The sequence below is a fragment of the Carettochelys insculpta genome, chromosome 1 (genome assembly GCF_033958435.1).
Source record: "Carettochelys insculpta isolate YL-2023 chromosome 1, ASM3395843v1, whole genome shotgun sequence".
In the NCBI taxonomy this organism is placed as follows: domain Eukaryota; kingdom Metazoa; phylum Chordata; order Testudines; family Carettochelyidae; genus Carettochelys; species Carettochelys insculpta.
In genome coordinates this window covers 273,065,668-273,092,186 of record NC_134137.1, presented here as the reverse complement: position 1 = coordinate 273,092,186, position 26,519 = coordinate 273,065,668, and the positions used below count along the sequence as shown (strand labels likewise).

The 26,519-nt window shown below is 44.0% G+C and overlaps 1 protein-coding gene across 1 annotated transcript in view; it reads left to right on the top strand.

Annotated features, from left to right (window-relative positions):
- The window catches only part of PAH (phenylalanine hydroxylase), a 42,479-nt gene that overhangs the window by 13,527 nt on the left and 2,433 nt on the right, over positions 1-26,519 (top strand). Inside the window, exons 3-11 of the mRNA XM_075001691.1 lie at positions 152-335; positions 10,295-10,383; positions 12,504-12,571; positions 15,583-15,779; positions 16,213-16,348; positions 18,489-18,558; positions 20,716-20,772; positions 22,973-23,068; positions 24,722-24,855. Of these exons, the coding sequence (XP_074857792.1) occupies positions 152-335; positions 10,295-10,383; positions 12,504-12,571; positions 15,583-15,779; positions 16,213-16,348; positions 18,489-18,558; positions 20,716-20,772; positions 22,973-23,068; positions 24,722-24,855 (1,031 nt within the window). The remainder of the gene's footprint in view (positions 1-151; positions 336-10,294; positions 10,384-12,503; positions 12,572-15,582; positions 15,780-16,212; positions 16,349-18,488; positions 18,559-20,715; positions 20,773-22,972; positions 23,069-24,721; positions 24,856-26,519) is intronic.

Below are 26,519 nucleotides of genomic sequence, written 5' to 3'. Positions count from 1 at the left end.
CAGCCCCTTATACAACTGCTCTCTCTGGTGGAGATTATTGTGGTGTAGAAGGCCTTCTGTGGGCCATTTATCAACAGGTGAATTTCAGCTTACAGGCATTTTATCTATGGCATAAAGTGTCTACATTCAACCCTTTATGTCTTTCTCCCAGGAAAAAAGTGTAAACCTGACCCATATTGAGTCCAGACCTTCCCGAGTCAACAAAGATGAGTATGAATTCTTCATAAACCTGGACAGCAGGAGCACTTCTGTTCTTTCAGAGATCATCAATACTTTGATAAATGAAGTTGGAGCCACTGTTCACGAGCTTTCACGTAAAAAGAAGAAGGATACTGGTAAGAAAATATTAACTGTGATAATACTGATTATGAAATTGCGTGTTATCTGCCTAAACCACTCAGCCTTTTAGAACTACTTCTATTCCCTTCAGTAGAGCAGTTTTCTGATTGACCTTTAAGTTGGGTTTCCCCTCTCACTGTTAATGTGTCTCATCTATTCGGAATGTCAGTTCTCTGGGACAGGCTCTTGACTACTGTAGATATTGGACGTACATGAATATCCCATGTGTATGTGCAGCATGTATCTAGCATAATCAATACTTGATTTTGGTGGAGGTTGCCTGGCCCTTTTCTAATATGAATAAACTAGCAGATTTACCAAGCCCTGCTCAGATCCTTTAGTCAATTTAGGGTGTGTTTTTTTTCAATAAAAGGAAAATGTACATATTTTATTTCAATTATTGTATTTTTCAAAAAATACAGTGTTATTTTTATGAAGTTAATTTTTATTTTAGATTTCTTAGAAAAGTATTAAAATAGTTTGTTTAATATTCAGTAATTTTTAGTGGGAATTCTACCAAGTGTACATTTTTCTTCATCCCTATAAACTCTTATAATTTGCTATGTTTTAACAAAAAAAAAGAACTATTGTCAATCTGGTTTCCAATAACATTTTCTTGTACTTTTCATACCTTAAGCATTGATTTAGCTGTACCAAAGCAGAACACTACTCCAAATCTCTCTGTTTTATCTTTTCTGTAAGGTTTACTGAGAAGGAATCCTATTCCAGGTTTATCCTATTTTTCTGGCTCATCTTGGTTCAGTCTGTTTCAACATTCACTCAGTTATGTCAGCACTGAGGACTATACCTGGTTTGTTGATTCTAACTCTTTTCTGTTTGATTTTATAAGAAGCGATCCCTTTCCAGGCACATCCTGCTTTCCTGGCATAGCCAAACCCTTGCATTGCTGTAAGTTATGGGAAGGGGTAACTGTATACCAAATTTGGTGGTCCAAACTTTTAGGCTATGTCTACCCTAGAGAGTTTTGTCAACAAAACCGGGGTTCCGTCAACAATACTCACGGCATGTCCACGCTAAAAATGCGATCTGTCGACATACTGTGGATGGAGCTCAGCACTTCTGTTGTCAGTCTTCTGCCCCTCCCCCATGAGGCGGAAGGCCTTTTTGGCAGACTTTGTCAACAAAAAAGCCCAGTGGATGCTCCAGAGGGCCCTCTGTTGTCGGGCAGGGCTTCCAGGTCACCGGGCAGCCCTCTCTGCTGTGCTTCCAGTTGGCCGTTCTGTTGAGAAAACAGCTGGGCAGTCCAGCTGCTCCCTGTTGATAGAGCATAGTACTCTTTCAACCCACTTTGCAGTCTGTCCACAATCTGTTGACAGAAGTTTTGTCGGAAGATCTCTTCCCACAGTAACTTGTGTCGACAGACTGCTCTAGAGTAGACATAGCCACCCTGTTTAGAGGTGTTCTTGATCTAACAGGCAAACTCTCTAAAATATATAGTCGATAGCAAGAATATTGATGCTTTTAATATTTGATTAGCCCTCACTCACTTATATTTAGCTAGCAGGGCTGTAGGAATAGTTAACGTAACTACAGTGGTGACATGTAGTTAGCGAATGCTTATAAAAAGTACAAGATTAAGGGGTGGGTCCTGCAAACAATGGTGAGTAGCCTCATTAAGGCTAAAGGATTTTGACAGTTCTGTCTCCCATTCCAAAGAGTTGTAGGCATGTTGCTTTTCTGCAAATGAGCGGTGCCCCTGCTGCTCAGAGAAGCCGTATTTTCACACACAACTTTCAGCAACCTATCAAAGTCCCCTAATATGCTATCTTTTTACTCCTGACACACACAAACGATATGAAGAAACCACACAAGTGCAGGTGAGTAGGGTGACCAGCTGTTCCAATTTTATTAGGACTGTCCTGATATTTGGGGCTTTGTCTTATATAAGCATCTATCACCCCCCATTTTGCCCACCTAAATTTTCACACTTGCTGTCTGGTCACTCTATGGGTGAATCCCAAATGAACGCATTTACTAAAGACACGCTAACATTCCAGCCCTGGTTACCTGCACAGTGCTCCTGTGCCTGATTTCTTGTGGCTTCTACAATATAGTGAGCGCTATTGGAGGCCTCACAAATTATTTAAAGGGCTATTACACTAGTTGTATAAACTTTACCTAGGGTCAAACTTGCTAGTTTAATGAGTGAGTGTTTTGCCTGGCATGCACAATGCACTAACGTTGCTTGACATGCACAATGTTAGTCTTGCCAACCTTGTTCAAGTTATGCAAGACACAGGTTCTGCACGTTACTTAAGTGCACCCCTAACTTTAAGCACACGAGGCATTCTGTTGAAATCTATGGGACTATTCATGTGTTTAAAGTCGCCATGTGCTTAAGTGCTTTACTGCAGCGGTGCCAGAGTGCTCAGCACCTAATAGAATTGAGTACTCCATGTACATTTTTAGTAACAAATGCCATTTATAGAAAGATTGTCTTTCACCCTCCTAACAAGGACCCAGGGGCTCCTTAGCACTGCAGCTTACAAACATTTGCAACTCTTTGCCATCTAAGCTCCCTGGATGAAGAAATTGCATCACTCTGACAAGCTGCCATGTCTTGAACACCCTTTCAGGGGAGCAGTGAGGTGAAGACAGACAGTTTGTTAACACTGAAATAGGGTAGTGCAGATTGTTTGAATTTACAATATAAAGAGAGTGGAGCCCCTCTTGGTCACTTTTTTTTTTTTTTAGTAAGAGTCCACTTATGATTAGTTTATAAGCATTTAACTACAAGTAAGAGGTGTTACGATTATCTGCATCTTCCAGACACAGATAGCAAGATGAACTATGGGTGATTTATAAACCTATCAGTAGAAGGTGTTACAGAGGGTTATAATCTACAAATTCACTTGTTGGACTCAGTAACAATTGATCAGCTATATCTTAAAACATCTGTTGATCATGTATTAATTGTTTGTTAAAGGGACCCGTCATGCAAAGTGTGACCATATTCTCAATGGTCTTGACTGAATAAAGGTTGCTGAGAAAGTGCCATGTAACAAAATAACTAATGAAATATTGATTGTCATGGCTAACCCCATCATCACCACCCCCAAATCTTGGTTAATAACAACAAATTAAATCCTTCAGCCCTTCATAAGGGCTCAGAGTACTGAGGCACAGTCCAGCCCTACTGCTGGAGTGAAGAAACACAGCTCATGGGGAAGCAGAGGGAGAAATTCTGCTTCAAGGAAGTAGATTTCTTCACTGCTTTCCCTGGCAAAGATCTACTTCTGTACTCCTTCTGAAAGTGGAATTCATTCCCCCATCTCTCCTGCACTGGTCCTTCTCTACAGGCTGATTAGCTTCCAACCTCTCTCCTTCCCCTATTGGAAGGTGATAGATACATCCTGGGTGGATGGAGGGAGTATGCTGGGCCCTCCTCCAAGCTCAGGGGCAGCAACTGTGCCTGACTGTTATATAGGTTGGATGATGGGTGAAGGGAGAGGAGGCCTTCTGGGGCACTCCCTCTCCCACAGGGCACCTATGTAAAATCAGGCACCATCTTCCCCACCATAATCTCTGTCAGATCTTGGGGGTCCAATCTCCCCCAGTGCAATCAGGGAGTTGTTCCACTCATTTCAGCAGGGGAAGCCTCAACACAGTCTCATTCAGACATGTCTCCCTGTGATGCTGATGTTACTTTTGTCTTTTTGGAGAACTCAGGTGTGACCCTGTGAGGTGCTGAGCATCCACCGTTTTTCCTACTGAAGTCAGGGAGAGCTGAGAGTGCACAACACCTCACAGGATTGGAGCCTGGGTAAGGATGTGGCCCAGACACTTCATGTAAATAAACCATGACACCCACTCTTACTAATATTTAAATAGCTCGTCAGATACCAGATGTGACTTTAATAGGATTTCAGCTAGGATTGTCTTCAAATGCTTTTAGTCTGGTTCTTCCTCTTCCTTCCTAGGACTAACATGAAAGGGCATTAATACCTTCCTGAGAGAAATCCTGGTAATCCTTTTACCATCTCCTTTGTGGCCAGCTCATGACACTATATTTAGGGGGAAAGAAACCTCCAGCAAATACTCTCTGGAGTCAGATCTCTCCATTCAAATAATGAGTGACAGGGGGTTCTGCCTAGCGCCAAGGAGCTATGATCACTTCTGTTGGGATTCCCTCAAAGTCCTCTTGCCACTCAGCTTCCCAAGAACAAGGGTGACTCCTGCCTTCATCACTCAGGTGATCTGATTAGGCATACGGCGGTGCGGTGCTCAAACCCAGGGAGGGGCCATGCAAATGGCCATTTTGAAGTTTACTAATGAAGCGCTGAAATACATATTCAGCGCCTCATTAGAATGCGGGCGGCCACGGCACTTTGAAATTGACGTGGCTCGCCGCCGCGTGGCTCATCCAGACGGGGCTCCTTTTGGAAAGGACCCTGGCTACTTCGAAGTCCCCTTATTCCCATCTGCTCATAGGAATAAGGGGATTTCGAAGTAGCCGGGGTCGTTTCGAAAAGGAGCCATGTCTGGATGAGCCACGCGGCGGCGAGCCACTTCAATTTTGAAGTGCTGCGGCCACCCTCATGCTAATGAGGCGCTGAATATGTATTTCAGCACCTCATGAGTAAACTTCAAAATGGCCATTTGCATGGCCATTTTGAAGTTTTAGGCTAGTGTAGACGTAGCCAGGGTTATGTAACATTTTGTTTCTTGAGCACTGTAATTCATAGAATGATAGAAGATTAGGGTTGGAAGAGATCTCAAGAGGTCATCTAATCCAATCCCAAGGGCAGACATGATAGGTTGATGGAAGAATTCTTGTCAGTCTGACTACTGCTTCTCAGAGACATGGATTTATTATATTCAGGTGAATTAAAAACTCCTTCCACTGAAATAGGACACATCAGGTGGCTGTGGAGTAAATATACCCATAGCATATCCAGTTAAAGGCTATGAGGGGAGTGAGCTGATCATAGTCCATAAGTACCTTCACTGAAAAAAGGCCTTAGATAGTATAAGGGTCATTAGGCTATCAGATGAAGGCAGAACAAGACTGAATGGACAGAAATTGAAACGTGGTGACTTCAGACTAGAAAACAGTTCACATTTTGAACAGTGAGAGGGATTATCACTTGAAATGAGTGGTGGGTTGATCATTGCTTGGAAACTTTATATCAAGACTGGATGTCTTCCTAAAACAGTAAATTCTAGTTCAACCCCAGCTTATTGGGATGTTTACAGGAATCACTGGGTGCACTTCTATGGCCTGTGCTATGCCGGAGGTCAAACAGTCATGATGGTTTCTTCCAGCTTTAAAATCTATGAATCCTGTGCTCAACTTGAAATATATCTTGAGTGCCTTACTGGGTTGGGGCATTAGTGTACTGCTGATTTATCATTTGGGCTCAGTTATCATTTTTACTCCCTTTCACCTCCAACTTCCCTTAATGGTTAGTTAACAGCTTTATTTCCACCCCCCAATTCAAGCAACAGATAAAAGATTTAGATCAAGAATAAACTGGAGCTTAGCAAATGCAAGCAAAAGTTCATTCTGAAGGTAATCTTAGCTCTTCACATGAGTGATGTGCTATCTGTGAAGTGTTTCATCTGGTCAAATGCCTTTTGGGGAAGTATTGTTATTTGTTGTGAAAACACAGTGCATCTCTTCATGGCTTTTTTGGGAAACAAGTTGAGGATTTGCAGACCCCTAAGAGCCCAGAAATAAAAGAATTAAATATTAGCCTATTTTGGGGAGATGGGAGGGACAGGAAATGTATTGCATTTGTGCGACAGGCTGGAGGCTGAGGGTCTGTAAGAGCCTTGTTTGCTAAACCCTGGGGCAGGCCAAGCATTTGGATCTGTTTTAAAAGGGCTAAACCTGTGCCTCGAACAGCTATAAATTTAATAGACCTGTCTCTGACCCTCCTCACAATGGCCAGAATGTAGGAGCTCTGCAGCAACTCCTAACCGCTCCCGTTTTGTTGCCCCACATATAAATGGCTTATTAGCATCCTATTAAGCGTCTGACCCCATGTTAATTTGGTCACCACTTGGGTGTCCAGTACATGCCCATAAATGCTGCTGTTTCAGTTGTAGACAAATCAATATTTATTACTGATCAGCCCGTGTTCTCTCTCGAAGTCTTCACAGAGGCTCCCTGTTGCAACAGCTTGGTCTGGCAATTCATTAACCGCAGTGCAGACAGCCAGCATGTCTGGTTAACCAGCCCTGCTGAAAACATGTCAGCAAACAAAATAGTTGACAAATTCAGCGCGGGCCTAATTTAATTTGATATTTTTGAACTGTAGCGAGTATTGTTGGGGAAGGGCTTTCTGAGCAGCATTGCCAGACAACATTCCCCAGCCGCTCTCTCTTGTCTCTAACTGCCCTGATTCCAGCTGCATGGCTAGGGCAGGAAGGCTAAACCCGTACAGTACTCAGCACATTCAATTCCCATTGGCTTGGGGGGTGAGAACACTGCTCTTCACAGAAGAGTCAAAGGCCCTGTTCAGCCTTCTGCTGCAGCCCCTTCGCACCAGCAAGGCTGGTGCACACGGATCATAGGATAGGTATAAAGCCCCTCTTAGCAGGGATTTGTCCTGTTACGGAGCCACTCCATGGGTATTGTGCTGCTTTCTGCAGCAGTCCCTGGCGCAGAGGATATTCTGAGGTGGGATGGCAGGGAGGGCAGAAAATGACGTGAAGTTAGGCCAGGGAGACAGGGGAAGAGGGACCTTTTAGTGGAAGGAGGTATGATAGGGTGGACTTGTGGCCGGGTGATTCTTAGTCTCTGTAAAACCCCCATGGGGGCTGTTAATGGAAGGGTGCAAGTTTGATTAGCACTGAGAACTGCTCTAAACTTCACAGTGGGCCACACCAGGTACCAAAAACCCAAATGAGCAAGAAAAAAGCCACCATCCTTCTGTCCCGAGGTTGGTTCCAGCCCATGAATGACTCTGCACCAGGGTTTATTGAACACTTAGAATCCTTGTTAATAAACATTTATCGGATTCTGTTTTTGTCCAATTCATCCACACTTGGAACAGAAATTACTTGAATCCAAACCTCTCTAGTTCAGAGGAACAGCATTTTCTGTCCAAAATCCCTAACAGATCATCACCTCAGAAATACACGTTTTGAAATCCATCACAGCATAGCAGGCTTCAGAGTCACCACAGCTTCTGCTGTGTTCAGATATGCTGGGGTTCAGAGGTCCCCTGGGAATGGAAATATGGGGTGGCAATAATTAATAAGAAACACTTATCTACATGATAGCACTTTTCCTCCTGAAGCACTTTGCAGAGTGTTGTCACGCCCATTTCACATATGGGTAAACTGAGGCACTACACAGGTGTTACTCTTTTAAGGTCACACAAAAGGTCTGAATGCAAGGTTCCTGACTGTGAATCAGGGACCTTAGTTGCCCAAGCAATACACATGGAAGATAATGGCTGCCTCCAGGATTTTTGTATGGGGTTTGCTTTCTTTTTCATGTGTAGGCTGACTGTGACCTTTGTATCAAGTAAAAACAGTATTTCATAACAAAGTCCCATTGGCTTACTTGATCTGAGGTGGTAGAAAAAACTCCCAGAAACTAGTATAGGTTGAAACTCTCTAATCCGGAACTCTGTCATCCAACAACATCCATAATCCAGCATGATTTTAGCTGGGCATCCACTTACCATGGAGGTGTCCAAGTTTCCCCTAATCCCATAAAGTTTGCTTCCAGCTACCAGTCCTGGCTCTCAGTTTTCTGTGCTGTTGTTTAGCTGTAATTTACCCCTAACTGTCTTCTAAGAGCCCAGTAAGCAGTGGAAGTTTTGGTAATGTGAGAGACAATATTGGCCTCCCGTGGCCCGGCAAATTCTCAGGTACCAAGGGTGTTGGACAAGAGAGGTTCAACCTATAGACTATTTCTAGAGCTGTGAATAAAACAAAACAAATACATTCAGTCATGAAAGATTTTGCTGCTGACTGCTGCCACCTAGTGACTAATTTCTTAGGTCCACTTTTTAAAGCTCATAGCGTGGGGCACCCAAGAAGCTTTCTCTCTGCAATACAAAGCCACATTCACTTCCAATAAAGGGGGGGGAAAGCCCCACTGCACTAAAAAGAGCTTGTTTTAATGTTTAGAAATGGTTTGCAGCAGGAATTCGAACAGCACAAAGACAGTAGCACAATTCTCCTAACAGTGTATATAACACTGTCACAGCACAGATGGGCACATCAAGTAGCATGCCACCCAGGAGTCATAAATGCAGACAGCTTTTCCGGGATTGATGTGAAATGAGCTAGTGGTCTGACTCCAATTCTGAAATGCAGGTGTCCGCAGCACTTAAAACCTACCCCATAAATGCTGCTTTTATTGTCAGTCTCAGCAGAGAGACCAAGAGTTGAATAGCCCTTGTGACAGAACAATTCTCTCGGCCCTTAGGTGGCCTGTGTAGCTCAGGGTTGGGGGACATCAGCAGGGCACTATGGGAGGGATCACACTGCAGATGGCTGGGCATCCTGGAGGATTTACACAGGACTTGGTTGCCGGAGTTGTTGGTGCAAAACTTTTCTGGTACCTTAGCCCAACTGAAAAAAAAAAAGTGAATAAAATAAAGCAAGTCAGCTGCAGTGCCCTCTTTAGGCCAGAAAGCAGGCTCCGAGAAGCCTCTTAATGGCATTTGTTGGATGAATGATGCACCTTTATGCAAGGAAAAGGCTAAATTCATACAAGTTACGGTGCCATTCAGGTGGCAGAGAGAACCCTGAGAGCTTTCAGGCTTGAATTCTCCACTTCAGACTCAGTGTTCCTCTGGGATGAGTGACATGTGACATCCAAGCTGAGAGCAGTACTGTTGTCACCACAACAGCTGTAATGACCTCTTTCCCAATACAGCAATAGCTCTCCGGAGATCTGGGCACCATTTCCCCCTCTCTGATCCAAATGAAAAAAAAAAAAGAGCCTGATTCTCCATGAGGTTCTCACGTTCATGCAGTGTGAATACAAGCTGGTTGCAAAAAGCTCTGAACTCACAGTTGATTAATTTTAACACCTCCTCTCCACTGGTGCAAATGCATATATGAGTCACAGGGCAATAGATAATCAGGCCTGTTCCTGTTTGAAATGACTCCCTATGCATTACGCAGTGTGCCTTAATTGACATCACACTGATCAGATGCACCAGAGTGCCTTTCATTTGTTTGCTGCTTCACAGCAAGAGCTAGTCGAAGGGGCAGAGATTAGGAACTGGATGAAACTTTCATGGGGACTGATTACCTTACCTCTACCTGCTGCAGGGTGTCATGGCCCCTTCCCCTGAAGCCAGCGGTGGATTAACATAAGGGCAAAAGGGGCAGTTACCTGCCCCAGGGCCTCCATGCATGAGGGGCCCCAAGGGTCCATAATTCCATTTTGTTTAAACAATTTGCTTCAGTGAAACAAAAAAATGTGCTGTGTCATTCTTGTTTCAAAATTAATTGAAGTGTAATTGTATTATGAATCATGAGTAATAATAAGCATTAGCAGATTTTATAGCATAAATAATGATGCTGTTGCCCCAGGGCCCCACCCATTCTTAATCCGCCCTTGCATGAAGCGGTTGACTCTGGCTACTATCAGAGACGGGACACTAGACTAGCTGCAACTTGAGCATGATCCAGTTTGGTAATTTGTATGTTCTGATCATTCAAGAAATAGCCTTAATTCACAATAAATAATAACCATTGAAAACAAACTTAATGCCAAGAGCTGAAGTTAGTTGCTTGAACAATGCAAAACAACCATCACCCTAAATTACCTGCCTCATGAAGCTGGGTTTACTGCTGCATTGCATCACTGGTGCAGTGCAAAGCTTCCAAAAAGTACCAGTGAATCTAGCCCAGGGCTGATTACACTTTATGTCAAAGAAATGGAAAGAGTTAGATGAGACCCCAAGAGAAGGGCTAAAAGGAAAAGAGGCTAATTTGCATTTTCTTTTCTCTTTTGTAGTGCCCTGGTTCCCGAGAACCATCCAGGAGCTTGACAGATTTGCCAATCAGATCCTAAGCTATGGAAGCGAACTGGATGCAGACCACCCTGTGAGAAACAATTCCTATTTTTAAACAAAGAACAACTTTACAGTTATTGGGATTCCCTTGTACACACATTTTATACCTGGGTAATTCTAGTGGTCCAGGGTGGCATCAAGATAGTTCCCATGAGTAGGAGTGTTAGAAAAGTAGTCCCTAACATATATTTGGGCAGCCTGGAGGCTGTTTTAACATATGCAAATACCAGCAGCTCTCAGCATTATGGCATCTGGAGAATCTCCAGAGCACAGTTATCATAGGCACATCCCCTTTCTCCCAGTTACACACATGCGAAGGATTCTGGGATCCAGTGTCCTCAGGAACATTTTTGTGGCCACCATGTGCTTCACAGACCACAGAAAGTTGACAACCATCATATTCCAGTATGGGGATATTAAGGACCTTTTATAGTGAATTTATAGCTGATTGACACCTAGGTATTATTTGTTGAATGACAATGTTGCACTTGAGCAGCAAGACACAGTAAAAGAAGTGGTCTGGGCTCCAAGTGGCTTGCAATTTAAATAATGAATGTGAATTTGTGCTGGTGAACACACGAACCCTTAAGGTGTTTTTAAGACTCTTCTTGATGCAAAAATACTTTCCATCCCCACCCCCTCCCAAACAACAAGTTATTTTCATATCCAAACAAACTGAGTTCCGTGCAGTGCAACAGAAATTGCTGCTATTAGTTTAATTGAGACGGGCTGATTATAAATAAATTACACGCAGCGTAGCAAAAATTGCTGCTATTAGTTTAATTGAGATGGGGTGATTAGTCATTCACTACCTATTGCTTAATCCAAAGTGCGTTGCTTATCGTGTACAAAGATGCATGATATGCAGTGTGATCATGTGAAAACCAGAATGAAAGAAGATGCAATTACTTCAGCAAACTGAATCAATAGCCTTCTCATTTGGTGTACTGGGATATAAGCCTGTCGTAAAACAGTGTTGTTCTCGAAAGAAAAAAAAGCACTCAGGTATTGAAATGAATGAAACAGCTCAATTCTAGCTGGTAGAACTCATTAGCGAGTGATCAGTTGCCTCTACATTCTCATAAAATCAATGTACAACCAGGCATATGGTATAGTACGAAAGAACAGTAGAATTTAGGCTGCAGGAAGGAGGAAAAACTAGAAGTAATTCAGCTGCTATCATTTAGGTGGCTATGGGAGCTAAACATAGGATAAATATTCTAAAAACAGGATACTCCTATGCCATTCTATTCTGTAGCATATGATGTCTCAAATCTAATTGTGTTAGCATACTTTGGTCTTATACAGACATAGTGGATATCTGGTTGTATCACCATTGTCCGCAGATCCAGTTTTGTCTTGCTGTATGCTGGGGTTAACCAAATTACCACTATTATTTGTATATTGGAGTAGTAGTTTTGCTGTCTTCACCGAGACAGGGGATCCCTTTGTGCTAGGGGCTGTACACACACATAGTGAGAGACTGGCCCTGCTCTGAAGAGCTCACAGTCTAATTAGACAAGGCAGACAAAGGATGGGAGAATGGAGTAGTGTTGTTGTTGTATCCGTCCCTGGATATGACTTATGCAAATACCAACAGCCCCAAGCATTATGGCAGCTGAGAATCTCCAGGTGGGTGAGAAAATACCTTTTATGGAGCTAACTTCAGCTGGTGGAAGAGACAAGCTTTTGAGCTCACGCAGAGCTCTTCTTCAGGTAAGGTCTGAGCCTCACAGGCTAGAGGAGCCTTGTGAGACCCAAGAGGTGAGATTTTTAGCTTGTGTGTGTGGGAGAACCCCCGATACGGAGAACTGGAGAAGGCAGGACATGGGTAAGCCTGAGAAATTGCTGCTAAAGGGATCCTCTCGTCTCTGTCCCACGCCCTTTGGTGGGAGGATGTGAGCAGCCCTCACTTGCTATTTCAGCTAAACAGTCATTCAGCCTTGAGAGCAGTGTTTCCTGCTTGCTCTCGTGCGCTTGGTGTCCGCAGTGGGGGCTGGGGTCTTGATTTTTAGCTTAAAATCACTTTTCCGCTTCCTCTGAATTCAGTGTCAATGATCCCATTGTCGTCAGTGTGATCAGGACTGTGGCCGGAGCCCTGCACTGAGTCCACTACACCAGAAGGAGTACATTTTAATTGTTTCCTTCTAGGGTTTCAAAGATCCTGTTTACCGGGCCCGGAGGAAGGAGTTTGCTGACATCGCCTACAACTACAGACAGTGAGTGTGCACCACGTGGATGGGAGAGAACCCGGTCATGCAAGTGACTGGGTGCCTCTCAGCCTGTCATTACCATTTCATTACTGCAACAACAAATTCTTGCCAGGGATTTCTTTTTTGCTGTCGGCACCTTCTTTCGTGGTGTGTGTTTGAATTTTCCTGTAAATGCATTTATCTAAAATTACAGCAAAACAAAGGTAAATTGCTCAAGGCGGACATTCAAATGTGGGCATGAGCCCCCACCACACTCCAGGACCAAGCTTTGTTGTCTAATTGTACCAGAGTATCACATGCTACTACAAAGACCTGAGCCCTGAATAATGCGGCTTCTGGTATTTTCCACATTAAACAGTGGTGAGGGGGAGAGGATATACAATTTACATTAAAGTAGGAGCTGCACACACTATTAAAATAATGAATAACGTATGGTCCTCTTGTTAATCCAGCACTTATTACTCTACTTTTATCATGTCTGATCCAGCTGCACTGAACAATTTAGGTTCCTGTGTCACAAGCAAAATAAACAAATGAAGCTTCCCTAGAATGGACTTCATTTTGTTGTCTGCTTTTTTATTTCTTTTTCTGTTTGTGGCCAAATTTGAATGACAATAGGAATGAAAACTCTCCCCCAAAGTCATTCACACTTTTATATCATGCTTAGCAGACCCAAACCTTGTAGTCAATGGTAAGTCTCTCTTTGACTTTGTGTCATGATTTTAAACTATTGTTTAAACTATTGTTATATGCATAATTATATGTTTTATTTTACCTACCTCACCATGCAGAAGGTTGTACAAACACCAGAATAAAAGGGCAGTCTCTGCCCCCAAAGAGTTTACAATCTAAGTGACAAGACAAAAGATGAAATCTGTTTAATTACTTGAAAGGAATCAAAGAAACCAGAGGGGAGCCTGGCTGCTGTCTGGGAAGTTTGGGTAAGCCTATATGGCCAGGTTATGATCTTAGTTACAGAGGTGTATCCCCATTTACAACAATATGGAATTGTAGCCTTTGCAACTGAGAGCAGAATTTGTCCCTTACTTTGCGGACTTCAGCAAAATTTTACATAAAAATAATATATCAGGTGTCAAAAATAGCTATTACCTAACCTGAGATCAGTTAGGAAGATAAGATCCCACAGTATTATTACGATGTATCTATATTGGAGGATACAAGTCTGGGATTTTATATGCTTTGTATTGTGAGCAGAGTTCATAAACCCCATGCTTTTAAATAATAGAGTAATAATAGGACAATGACAAGGTGACAAAGAAATGTGTCACTTTTTAATTTTTTGCAGAGGAAGGAGCACCTTGTAAAACCCTCTGGGTTTACCCTGGGCCATCCATCCAGGCCAGCTAGTAGCCTCACCTTCAGACCCTGAGACCTGCAGAGATGCCATGTCACAGGTTCTTCAGAGGGGTGAGGAACAGTGCTATGAAGGCAGCTGAGTACCCACGTGGGTCAAGACAGATCCAAGCCAGGAGACCTCAAAGCTTTTGGGGGTAATAGGCAGTGTTCCCTGTAAGCTGATAGCTGGGGCAGACACCCAGAAGAGATTCAGCTGATTGGCAGAGTTCCCACAACTGCCCACAGCTGGCAACGTGTGTTTCTATGCATGGGGCATATCCACACATGCCTTAGTGCACAGAACAACATTTATTTTGGAAAAATTAGAAGGAACGCTGCTAATGCAGGTGTCTTGTCTGCCCATATCTGCCACTTTTTTAACTCTCCCCTCTTCTTTGCTCCTCTATCTTTTTTTCATTTTACTCTTATCCTTCCCCCACTTGAAGTCCCGCTTCCCTGCCTTCTGTCTCCCTTGCTTTGACTCCCTTGTCTCTTGCCTCCTTCCCTAGCCCCTGCCCTATTGATCTCTGGGACCTTTTGATTGACACCTGAAAGTGCGCTAAGCCTCCACTTCCTTCACCAGCTCTGTGAAGGTGGCCCAAAGATTAATTAGGAACAGCGAGGGCTGTAGGAACAGCAGTGGTCTCCCAGCAATCTTAATAACTGAGGAGCATGTTTAAAGCTCCTTAGATCAAGGAGGACTGATGCACACAGGCAGAAAAATTCAGAGTTACTGAAGAGCTGCCCCCAGGCCAAAGTTAAAATGAGAGAGTGGGAGGCAGTGGGGTATCACTGGAGTTGAACAATGAATCTCTGGGCTTGGTAAGCCCTTGCATTATCCCAGTAGTACTGCTAACCCTGTTAAGTTACTTAAAACCCTTTGATTTTTAAAGGCTCAGGGTTTCACCTATGGCCCTTTTCCTTTTTTGCTAAGGAATCTGCCTCCTGCTGATTAATTCTCAGGCAACAGGGACTGCAGGGCCAAATTCATGGCCCTTGGTGACTAACTCCTTTTAACTTCAGCAAGAGCAGCATGCACATGTGACTGAGGCACAACGTGGCCCAGGATGGTTCATTTTTTAAAATCAAATGTGTCATCATCTGCATTTAGTGATAATTAGGTGCTGCTGCAAGAGCCTCACACCAGTTGGAGCTGTGCATCTTCAAAACTGATGTTTTCCTGGCCACAACAGGAACTTAAAAAGAAATCAGTGGGTGTGAAATGCAACAAACTTCTGCACAGCAATAAAGGAAAACAAATGAAAGACATCAGCTGGTTAATTTTACTAGTGGATCATCAGCATCAGCAAAATAGAACCAAAAAACTGCAACTGAGATCAGGGCCCTGCTAGGCCAGAGACTGGACAAATACAGAGGAAGAGACAGCCTCTGCCTTTAAGAGTGTGCACACTCCATGAGAGTGTATTCAGCAGAGTTACTCCAGATGGAAATGAACATGAGTGAGAGATGGATCAGGCCCCTGTGCATCACATAGTTTTCTCTTGTTGGATAGAAGAACAGGGAATCTCATCCCCTACATGCGCTCCTGTCCAGCTCCACCTGGGAGGCAGAGATGATGGTGACACAAGCCACTCCTTTATATTGCTGGTTTAAGGTGTGTCCCTTTCCACTGTGGATTAAAAACACGCTTTGCTTTGCAGCGGGCAGCCTATCCCTCGAGTGACTTACACTGAGGAAGAAAAGAAAACGTGGGGTGCAGTCTTCAGGGAGCTGAAGACTCTCTATCCAACTCATGCTTGCTATGAACACAACCACGTGTTCCCACTGTTGGAAAAATACTGTGGCTACCGGGAAGATAACATTCCACAACTTGAAGACGTTTCAAGATTCTTGCAAAGTATGTTAAAGCCTTAAAATAGCCTGACAGATAAGAAGGGTGTTCCAGGTTTTAGGGTGTTAGCCTGAGTCTTGAGAGTCTTAGGTTAAATTTTCTGCTATGCCACAGACTTCTTGTGACCTTAAGAAAGTCACATAGTCACTCAGCCTCAAAGCCTCCCCTGCAGAATAGGAACAATAGCACTCCCTTTCGTTGCAGGTGTGTGCCGAGAGTAAATGTATTTATATTAAACTTTGTGAGGCACAGGATGCTGTAGTGGTGGTAGCCATGTAAAAGCCTTGGGCAGATAGGGAGTGCTTCACTGCATGGTACCCAAGCTTATAATTAAGAGAGAAAATGATGCAAAGTTCTGTCCCCAGTTCCCAGAACCGAAAGGAGAGGCATAAACTAGCTCCAGTGGACTTTCTAACCTGGAAATTTTCTCTCCCTAAAGGCTGCTCTGGATTCCGTTTACGCCCTGTTGCTGGTCTTCTGTCTTCTCGGGATTTCCTGGCTGGTTTGGCATTCAGAGTGTTTCACTCTACGCAGTACATCCGCCATGCATCTAAACCTATGTACACACCAGAACCGTAAGTACTGTGACACTGAAGATAGACATGGCTGTGGAAGCTGCAGAAGTTAACCTTACAACGGGGTTTGGCAACTAACTGCATTTAACACAATTGTTAATAACAGACCCATCCTCATGCCAGAGCACTACACTATGCCCTGCTGAGATATCACCATTGTATTTGCTTTCAGCTGAACATTTTATAAAGAATTTCTAGTCTCCCTGGAGAGTTAGACTATGTCCACATTACAGCGATCTATCCAAAGACGTTACTGTTGGAAGAGATCTTCTGACAAAACTGCTGTCAACAGATTGCAGCCAGGCAGCAAAGTGGGTGGAAAAAGTGATCCACTATCTCGACAGAGGGCGGCTGGGCTGCCCAACCCTGTCTTGACAGAACGGCCAACCAGAAGCAGCACAGCAGACAGGTTGCCCAGTGACCTGGAAGCCCTGTCTGTCAACAGAGGGCCCCCTGCCTGTCAACAAGGCATTCTGCCTCCTGAGAGAACGGCAGAACGTTGTCAACAAAAGTGTCACGTTCTGTCGATTTACTGTCGACAGAACACCTCTGTAATGTGGACGCTCTGTGAGTTGTGTCGATCAAACACCAGTTTTGTCAACCAAACTCTCTAGTGTAGACATAGCCCTAGTGTAGGTTTGTCTCCATGCTGCCTCTTTTCTGCTAACCCTTCTTTAGGTGAACAGTTTCACTGACTGTTCTAGATCTCTTACTTCTCCTTCTCCCCACATTTGCATTCCTTATGCCTTTCTCTCTGCTTTTCATCTCCACCTTTCCTTCTGTCTCTCTCCATTTTTCCTCTGGGCTTGCTAATTCTATCTTGTCTTTACTTTCTTTCTCCTCTTCTCTTCTTTCAAAACATCATTTTTTTCCCATTTCTCCTTTCCTCCCTTTTTTGGCTTCCTCCCCCCTCCTCACATCATCCTTTCCCTCTGTTTCCCTGCCTCATTCTCCTTTCTTCCCCCCTCTTGCTTTGTCTCTTTCAAGCCGAAATTTGTCTTCCTCCCCTGCTCAAAACCAGAACTAAACCAATTCTTTGCAGTGGCAGTTACCCTCAACCCACATGCAAAATGGAGGCAACTTCACAGTCCCTCAAGAGCCTTGACTCCAATCCATGCTCTGGAAGAATGGTTATGAACTTTGTAGTCCCCTTTCACAGCGGCTTGGGGCCACTGACACATCATAACTGCTGATCCACCGACCATCTCCCTGTCCCTAGCCTGCACTCCTCCACCTCCTTCTATGATGGTCTAGGATCCTGCTCTGATGTGTAGAACTTACAGTGTTCCCCAGGGTGTCCATCCTGTAGCTGCTGTACAATAGAGCTGTCCTGAGTGACTTCTGCAACCCCTGTGCTGCCTGGAGAACTTTATCACCCTCTCTCTTTCCTTGTTCCTCCCTAGTCATTTTTCTCACTCTCCCAGCCTTTCTGCCAGGGACATGGCAAAACTGTATACACCTTCACCAAGTCTTAATCATTCCAACTACCAACAGTCCCATGCCCAGCTCTCTTTCAAACACATGCTCTGGCCATCTGGGAGCTTTAAGCACAAGGAGGACTGCTTTAGCAAACTGCCATCAGCAGGCATACGAAGGAAAGTCTGCCAGAGGGAGGCTGTGGCAATGCAGGAGATCTGCTCCCAATTCCCTGTTCCATTGCAAAATGCTTGTGTGACCTTGGGCAAGTCACTTAGCTTCTCTAGGCTTTAGAATGCCTTCTGTGTATAAGGCCAAAGGACCGAGGCTGTTGACAGAAGGCAATGAGCCTGTGATCTTAGGGCCTAAAGCCATGTGCTCTACTATGTGAGTTAAAAGCCAGCTGGCTCTCAGCCAAGGCTGTAGAGCAGAGACTTCCCTCTTCTGTGTCAGTGGTCCTCTGGGTTTACATGAGAAATAAGGGAAACAGCATTTCCTGTGCTCACAGTACTGTTGTGAGCATTAATTTGTTATTGATTGTGAGATGCTCCATTGGCACAGTAATGTGGGCTCCAGAAGTTCCAGAATTAGAAATTTCTTTCTCTCTGGATCTTGGGGATTTCTCTCTAACGTGACTTCTCTCTGCACATGGAAGAACTCTGATACTAGTGTGACAGCACATTTTGCTGAAATAAAGTGAATTCATATGTCTGATTCTCTTTAGTGATGTCTGCCATGAACTCCTAGGACATGTACCTCTGTTTGCTGACCTTAGCTTTGCTCAGTTTTCCCAAGTAAGTGCACACAGTACTCTGTTGTTGTAACTTAAGATGCCAGGAAGTAGATAATTGAGAAAATTAATGAAGGTTTATAGAGCTTTCAAATTCTAGCTGATTGTTTCAAACCTAGATGAGATCTGGTGAGTCAGTTTCCCATGTAACAAGTGTTTACTTTCCATCCTTTCAGTAATCTATGTGAAAAGGTCTAGTTCTGTATGAACAGGTAATAATAATGCAAACTGGCATTGCTTGCTAAGAACTGAATGGGCATAAGAAATGCACTCCCCTTTCTCCTAGAGGTAATCCCATCCCAGAGTTGAAGCACATTGGCCAATCTGTTGTGCGAAGAATACAATGTGATTCAAAATTTTGCTTTATGTACCTTGAAGTAGGGCCTGTTTTATTTATTGTGTAAAAACTTAGTCTCAGTTTGCACAGAAATTCCTAGTTATATACAAATTATAGATTTCACTTTTGGGTAAGTTAGCCAATTATAATCCATATTTCTTGTACCAGCCCATCAATAAGGGAGGCAAAAGGAACAGTTGTCCTGGGCCCCAGCCTTTCAAAGAGGCCTGGAGCTCTGGCCACCACCATTGCTTCAACAGTGAAAGCAGCTGGAGCTCTGGGCCCTTTTGAAGTACAGGTAGCATTGCTAAGCGACTGTGTATGGCTGTGCGGAGCCCAGCAACATGGTCCCGGCAGTGCTAAGGGCAAATGTCCTTGGTGCCACCCTCCTCCTTTGACTGCTTCCCTTCTAGGGCCGCAGAGCCAGACCCCCCTCCCACTTAGCTGAGGTGCTCGCGTTGGCTGTTGGCCCTGCTGTCCTTGTAACAGGCTGAGAGTGTTTGCCTACCACTCTCTAAGAAGGTGGTATTGCTGCTTAGAAAGAGTTAAATGGCATTTGAATCCAATAACTTGTTAACCCACCCTGACATACAGAACTTGAAGTGACTCAGCTGGGGAGAAGATGAGGTGAGATAAAACTGGAACTCTCCCAGCTGTCAAACCTTGTGGAAAATATATGAGCTAAACTTTGCGTTGTGTGTTGTAAATGTTTACCTTCACTGTTAATCAAGCCAGACCTAAGGAAGAGATTGAGTTTTTGGCCATCTTCACTGCAACAGAGGGTGTGTTTGTACATCAGTATAGCTAAGTCAATATAAATCCTAGCTGGGACAAATCACAGACACTCTTTTCCTTGGTGTAGTAAGTAGAAGTCAATCCTGTTACTCCCAAATCCCCCCATGTGCGCACCACCCCACACATCCCTGAGGTTTTCCTTGACTAGCTACATTAAGACAAAATCAACCTCTGCCTTGTCTCCAGCTAGGATTTCACATGAAGTTAGACCTCTTTTTTTGCAGTGCGGGCATAGCCTCTGCAGCATGCTGTGTATATTTTAGAGCAAGGTAACTAAGTAAATCATCTGATTATATACATTCTTGAGTTGGGCTTGTATTTTTTTTGTACACTTTGGATATTCTGCAGCCATGTGGATGGCTCCATAATTCAAACTCACATGAGTAAGAGTTGGTTCCTTCACACTATGTTGCTACCATCTGGGACCATTTCATATGAGCTTACAGGGAAGCTCTTTCTTTCATCGTTCACCAGAATAATGATCTATATTTAAAGTATCTGCAGCTATGGGGACAAGTATCAGAGAGGCAGCCATGTTAGTCTGAAGCTTCGAGAACAAGAAGAAGTCTTGTGGCACCTTATAGACTAACAGATATTTTGGAGCATAAGCATTCGTGGGCAAAGACCCACATCCCACAAAAACTTATGCTCTGAAATATGTGTTAGTCTATAAGGTGCCACAAGACTTCTTATCATTCTTGCAGCTATGGCGTTGACTTATTATCTCTTTATTGTAAGGCTCTGCAGGTTGCTTGCTATCAGCCAGATGCGAAGCCTATTGAAGTGAGTGGAAATGGGCTATGTGCCAGGTCCAATGGGTCATGCCACTCAAATAACATTTAGAGAAAGCCCCTCATAACTTCCATAGGGACTTCTGGTTCACAGTTGCTGGTGGTACATTAGGGTAAGGTGCTCTGTTTATATTTGTGTGTGGCAGTGCTAGATGGTAGAAACTGAACAATGAACTGAGGCATATTAAACACAATGTTTGCACTAAACAGCTTGAAGAGTTATGACTTATTGTTGCAGGAAATTGGACTTGCATCACTGGGAGCGCCAGATGAATATATTGAGAAACTTGCTACGGTAAGGTGATAAATTAGTAGGGAGGGAGTTTGATAAACACTCGTGCCCTGATCTTCAAAGTTATATAGGCACCTGATCCCCAGGGATTTCAATGAGTTAGGTGCCTCAATACCATTTGAAGATCTGGGACAAAATGCTGGCCTTTTCCTGCTTCCACAGAAGTCAGTGGTAGGATTCCCATTGACTTAACAGAAGCAGGATTAAGCCAGTGATAAGCACTCTGGAAACCTGTAAACACTTGCCTTAGTAAAGGGTAAGACTGCTTCTCCTATCAGAGCCTTATTGGCACTACAGTTGTGTTTAAACATGAAAGGCCACTGGGATACTTTCTGGGAAAGAGACACTGTAGTTACTTCATTTCTCCTACAAATATGCAGGAGGAAGCAACTTTGACAGTGATTTTACCTGCCAAGGACTCTGCTCTTTCACCCTATTATACAAATAACTCCCTCTGGTGTCAATGAGAGTTACTCTTATCCTGCTGTGGGAGAGCACAGACCCAGAAGTCTGTGAATGCCAACGGAAAGTCAAGCTGCGTTCCTTCTAGCTCAAACAGCATGTGTAGGTTTGGCAGGATTCCATTTTTCATAATTTTTACTGTTAATATCAATGTGTATTGGAAGCTTTTTTATATTTTTAGCTATTTAAATGTTTTGGGTTTTTAAACTTTTTTATTTTTTTTTAATCTATTTAAATTTTCCAGGATATCAGAAATACTGAGGTGGGGGCAGACAGTAATTATGTAGTGACAGTTTTAGATGATAAGATTCAAAAAGTTAAAGCCTTAGCACTTTTCAACACAACTTGTTAAGATCACATGTCCAAATATGCAAAGAAAATATCTTTAAATCAAACTCCATTAAGTTCTCAGGCAGCATTTTTCTAGTTTCACCAATCTGTAAATCATCTTGCTATCTATGAAAATTTTTCTTTGGTTTGTGTGCTCATGGTGAAATTGTTGCCTACCAGCTTTTACTCATACAAAATCAACTCCTTCCAGATTGAGCCAGAAGCAGTTGTCAGGGTTTTGCTATTAAGACTCAGTTAACAATTTAGTCTCTTGTGCTCTCATCTATCTCTTTAATAGCTTAATGCCCTGTATGTGAAACAGGGAAACATAATTTATGTCACTAACGTGACAAAGCTCAGCATCTGTCAGTGACGGACAACCCATTTTACAATCCATTTCTCTCTCATGTAGTGTTATTGGCTCTGTTCTGCCAACAGCAGTGAAAAATAACTTCTTCTGTTGGAAGAGTAAGCAGATCTAAATACACACATGGTTATTTTGATGGCTTAAGTAAGACTTAAGTCATATAGGCTACGTCTACACGTGAAGCCAACATCGAAATAGGCTATTTCGATGAATAACGTCTACACGTCCTCCAGGGCTGGCAACGTCGATGTTCAACTTCGACGTTGCGCGGCACCACATCGAAATAGGCACTGCGAGGGTATGTCTACACGCCAAAGTAGCACACATTGAAATAAGGGTGCCAGGCACGGCTGCAGACAGGGTCACAGGGAGGACTCAACAGCAAGCCGCTCCCTTAAAGGGCCCCTCCCAGACACAGTTGCACTAAACAACACAAGATCCACAGAGCTGACAACTGGTTGCAGACCCTGTGCCTGCAGCATGGATCCCCAGCTGCCGCAGAAGCAGCCAGAAGCCCTGGGCTAAGGGCTGCTGCCCACGGTGACCATAGAGCCCCGCAGGGGCTGGAGAGAGAGCATCTCTCAACCCCCCAGCTGATGGCCGCCATGGAGGACCCAGCAATTTTGACGTTGCGGGACGCGGATCGTCTACACGGTCCCTACTTCGACGTTGAACGTCGAAGTAGGGCGCTATTCCGATCCCCTCATGGGGTTAGCAACTTCGACGTCTCGCCGCCTATCGTCGAAGTTAACTTCGAAATAGCGCCCGACGCGTGTAGCCGCGACGGGCGCTATTTCGAAGTTAGTGCCGCTACTTCGAAGTAGCGTGCACGTGTAGACACAGCTATACAGACCAAGTGCTGATCTTCTTCAAAGGTGTGAATTTCTGACAGAGAGCAGAGCCATGCTTAAAGAGGCAATATTTAAACTCTAGCTATACTTAAAAATCAGTGCTAAGAGGTCAGGAGCTTTTTGTTTGTATTTTGTTTTGTTATGTTTTGTTTTTCATAGAGAATCACCTGTTTCTGTCTGATCTTCATGTTAGGTCTATTGGTTTACAGTGGAATTTGGACTCTGTAAAGAAGGTGATGCACTAAAGGCCTATGGTGCTGGGCTGCTGTCTTCATATGGCGAGTTGCAGGTTTGTTTTCAATGATACATCATAGTAGTGACCTGATTCATATTCTTTTTTTCTTTTAATTACACGTTTCTTGTGTATGTGTCACTGTGTCTTCACCTACTACTGTGCATCCAGATTTAATTAGAGTGCTATAATTCAGTACAGCCCAATGTAACCACATACATCTAGAAAGAAAGGAGGCAGGCCAGTCTTACAGGGCCAAGGACTGGGAAAGAAGACTCTGAAAAGGACTTGGGGACCCTAGTGGAAAATCAGCTGAACTTGAGCTCTCAGTTTGACTCCGTGGGCAAAAAGGCTCAGGTGATCCTTGGAGTTGCAGTTGTGAGCAGGGAAGTGATATTGCCTCTGTGTTGGGCACTGGGGCAACTGGCGCTGAAATGCTGTATCCAGTTCAATTCAAGAAGCATGTTGATAAATTGGAGAGGGCTTAGAGTAGAGTTGTAAGAAGGGAGGAAGGATTGGAAAACATGCTTTCTAGCAGAGGTGCCCAAAGCAGGGGAAGGTCACATTCCCCCCACGCGCCTCAGGAGTGCACGGAGGAACATCTGGAGGGGCACGACAGGGCCCAGGACAGCCCCCGATGAGGAGGGGAGGGAGCACAATCGTCCCCCTCCTCTGCCTTCCCCCTTACCACTCCCCAGCTCTGCTCTGGTCCCACCCCCAGATGCATCCCTGGCTCCTGGCCCTGTGTGTGACACCATCTTCCACTTCAGCACCATTCTGCTCCTGGCCCCTCTTTGCCTCAGGCACTGGACACAGCTCCATTCCCAGACTGGGGCCAAGATGCAGGGAGAAGGCCAGGAATGGAGCCACACCTGTCTGTGGGTCAGGCTGTCAGCCCCAACCACAGCCCGCTATTGTTCCACTCCGTCCCCTACACCAGTCACGGTTCCTGGCTGTGCCTCCACTCCCATCCCCATCCCTATCTGTGGCTCCAGCCTCAGCTCCCTGACACCATCCATGTCCCCGCCTCCTCGAGCCATAGCCCCACTCCTGACCCAACCGGGGGGCACAAGGAGGTGCAAAGCGGGTATGACCCTTGAAAGTTTGGGAACGGGGACTTATAGTGATAGATTAAGTTTATTGAGTCTGTTTAGCTTATCAAAGAGATGGGTAAGGGGTAAGTTGGCATCTTAACATATCTACAGGGAGAACAAATATTTCATAATGGGCTGTTCAGTCTAGAAGAGCCGCCAAGGTATAACTGGATCCAATGTCTGGAAACTGAAGTTACGCACAGAACTTGACAGTGAAGTTAGTTAAGAATTGGAAAAACTTACCAAGGACTGTGATGGATTCGCCATCATTAGACATTAATATAAAAAGATTGGATACTTTTTCTAAAAAAGTCTGCTCTGATTCAAACAGAATTGGGGAAGTTCTCTGGCCTGTGTTAAATGGAAGGACCAGCGTTAGAACTGTGACTCTGGGATTGTGCACAGAAGTCATACTGAAGAAATGTATCCCCACATTCATTTGGGGCCTGCTTCCCCTCACTTTGAACTCAGTTGCCCAACTCCTTCTGACTTCAGTGGGAGGGAAAGCACTTCCTGAATAACCAAAAGGGTGCAGGGCTGTAACTTTATCCTCCTCTGCTATTCAAACGGAGCTATTGTTTAAATGGAAAAAAAACCTCTCACTCTTTCTGTGCAGTACTGCTTGTCAGACAAACCTGAAATTCAACCCCTTATCCTGGAGAAGACTGCAGTCCAGAAATACCCCGTCACTGAGTTCCAGCCTGTTTACTATGTTGCTGAGAGTTTTAAAAAAGCAAAGGAAGAAATAAGGTAAGATAATAATCTCCATTACAGGTGTTGTCTTTCAGTACTTATTAGCCAAGATGGGTAGGAATGCTGTCCCTAGCCTCTGTTTGTCAGAGGCTGGAAATGGATGACAGAAGAGGAATCACTGTTCTGTTCACTCCCTCCGGGGCCTTGGGCATTGGCCACTATCAGAACACAGGGTATTGTACTAGATGGACCTTTGGTCTGAGACAGCAGGGCTGTTTTTATGTTCTTACACATCTCCGAGAGGCCTTTTTGGACCCTGGCAGCTGAGGAACGTACTCTCTGAAGTCTTGGTGCTTCTGGCTTCTGGTTTGAATTTTGCAAGCTTCTTTGAGCTTTTGCTCTGCACGAAGAGACTGTTTGGATGTATTCTGTAGTCATCTTGCTAGTCCTGGAGGCTGAAGAACTTCTGTTTGATTCAGGATAAAAATAAAACAAATTATTAACAAAAATGAATTAAACTGTCAGGTACTATGGTTACAAAAGAAATAAAGATACAATTATTTCTATTAGCTAAAACTGAACAAACTAGACTGGGTTCCATGTAAAACCCTCACATACATTCCCAGCAATATGGCTGACCAAATTCTCAGGTTGTGATCGCCCGTCAGAGTCAATGGTGGCTCTTCAGTGGTTGCTCTTTTGTCATTTTAGGGGACTGGGGAGAAAGAGAGAGAACAACCTTGCAGTTTTTCTATCCCTTTCCTTTATAGTCCAGTTAACCTCTGAAGTGGATTCTTCTAAGGGTTACTCCTCAAGGCAAAGTTTATTCAAACAGTGAAAAAGGTGAGGTGCAGTCTGGTGGTGAAGGAGGCTCCATGTTCTTTCTTCTCACTCTTGTTTGCTGAAATGCTACTGTGCTTTGTCATCTGTCCTCTCTTCTCCCTGAGGTCTTGAGGACTTTGTTTTCTATTCATATGTATTATTGAGGTAAACACACATTTCTTCATTCAGGATTTTGCCTTGGCAGAGCTGTCTGGTTTTGAACATGTGCCAATAATATTATGCAGGGGGATTTCCCAACTTTACATGTGATGTTGCTATATGCGTTTGACTGTGATATTATTTATCAGTGAATTATTACTTTTCAGAGGATACCTCACCAGGTATATTTTGTACAAACATTATTAGAATAGTGTGTAAGTTGTAAATGCATGGTGAATTTTGGTACCAGATTGACTTAGGTTTTTTTAGTCAACATTCTATGTCCAAGCCGAGATTCCCCACTTCTCATAAAGCACATCCCCCTGATTGACGTCTGGAAGGAATATTCTTTTTTCTGGAATGCTGACATCTGCCCAGAAGAACCAGGACTGATACCACCAACCTGTGTTTTATGGACCACTGACATAGCCATCACATGATAATACGCTTAGGCGACGGTTAAGTGGAGTGCTTCACATGAGCATGGGGGTAGCACATAACAAGCTTCGGGTGGGATTGTGACTTCTGTCACCCCAAATGCAGCCTGAATTCAATCTAGAGCTGCTGCTGCAGCTGCTTTCTCATGGCTTAGGTAAGTAGCAATGATGACAAATGTATATCTAGATTCGATAACCAGCACATTGCCACAGCAGCGAGCTGGTGAATGTCCTTCAGGCCCCTGGCAAAAGAATGAAGAGGACACTCAGCTATAATGTGCGCCACCCTTTGTGTGTGTTGAC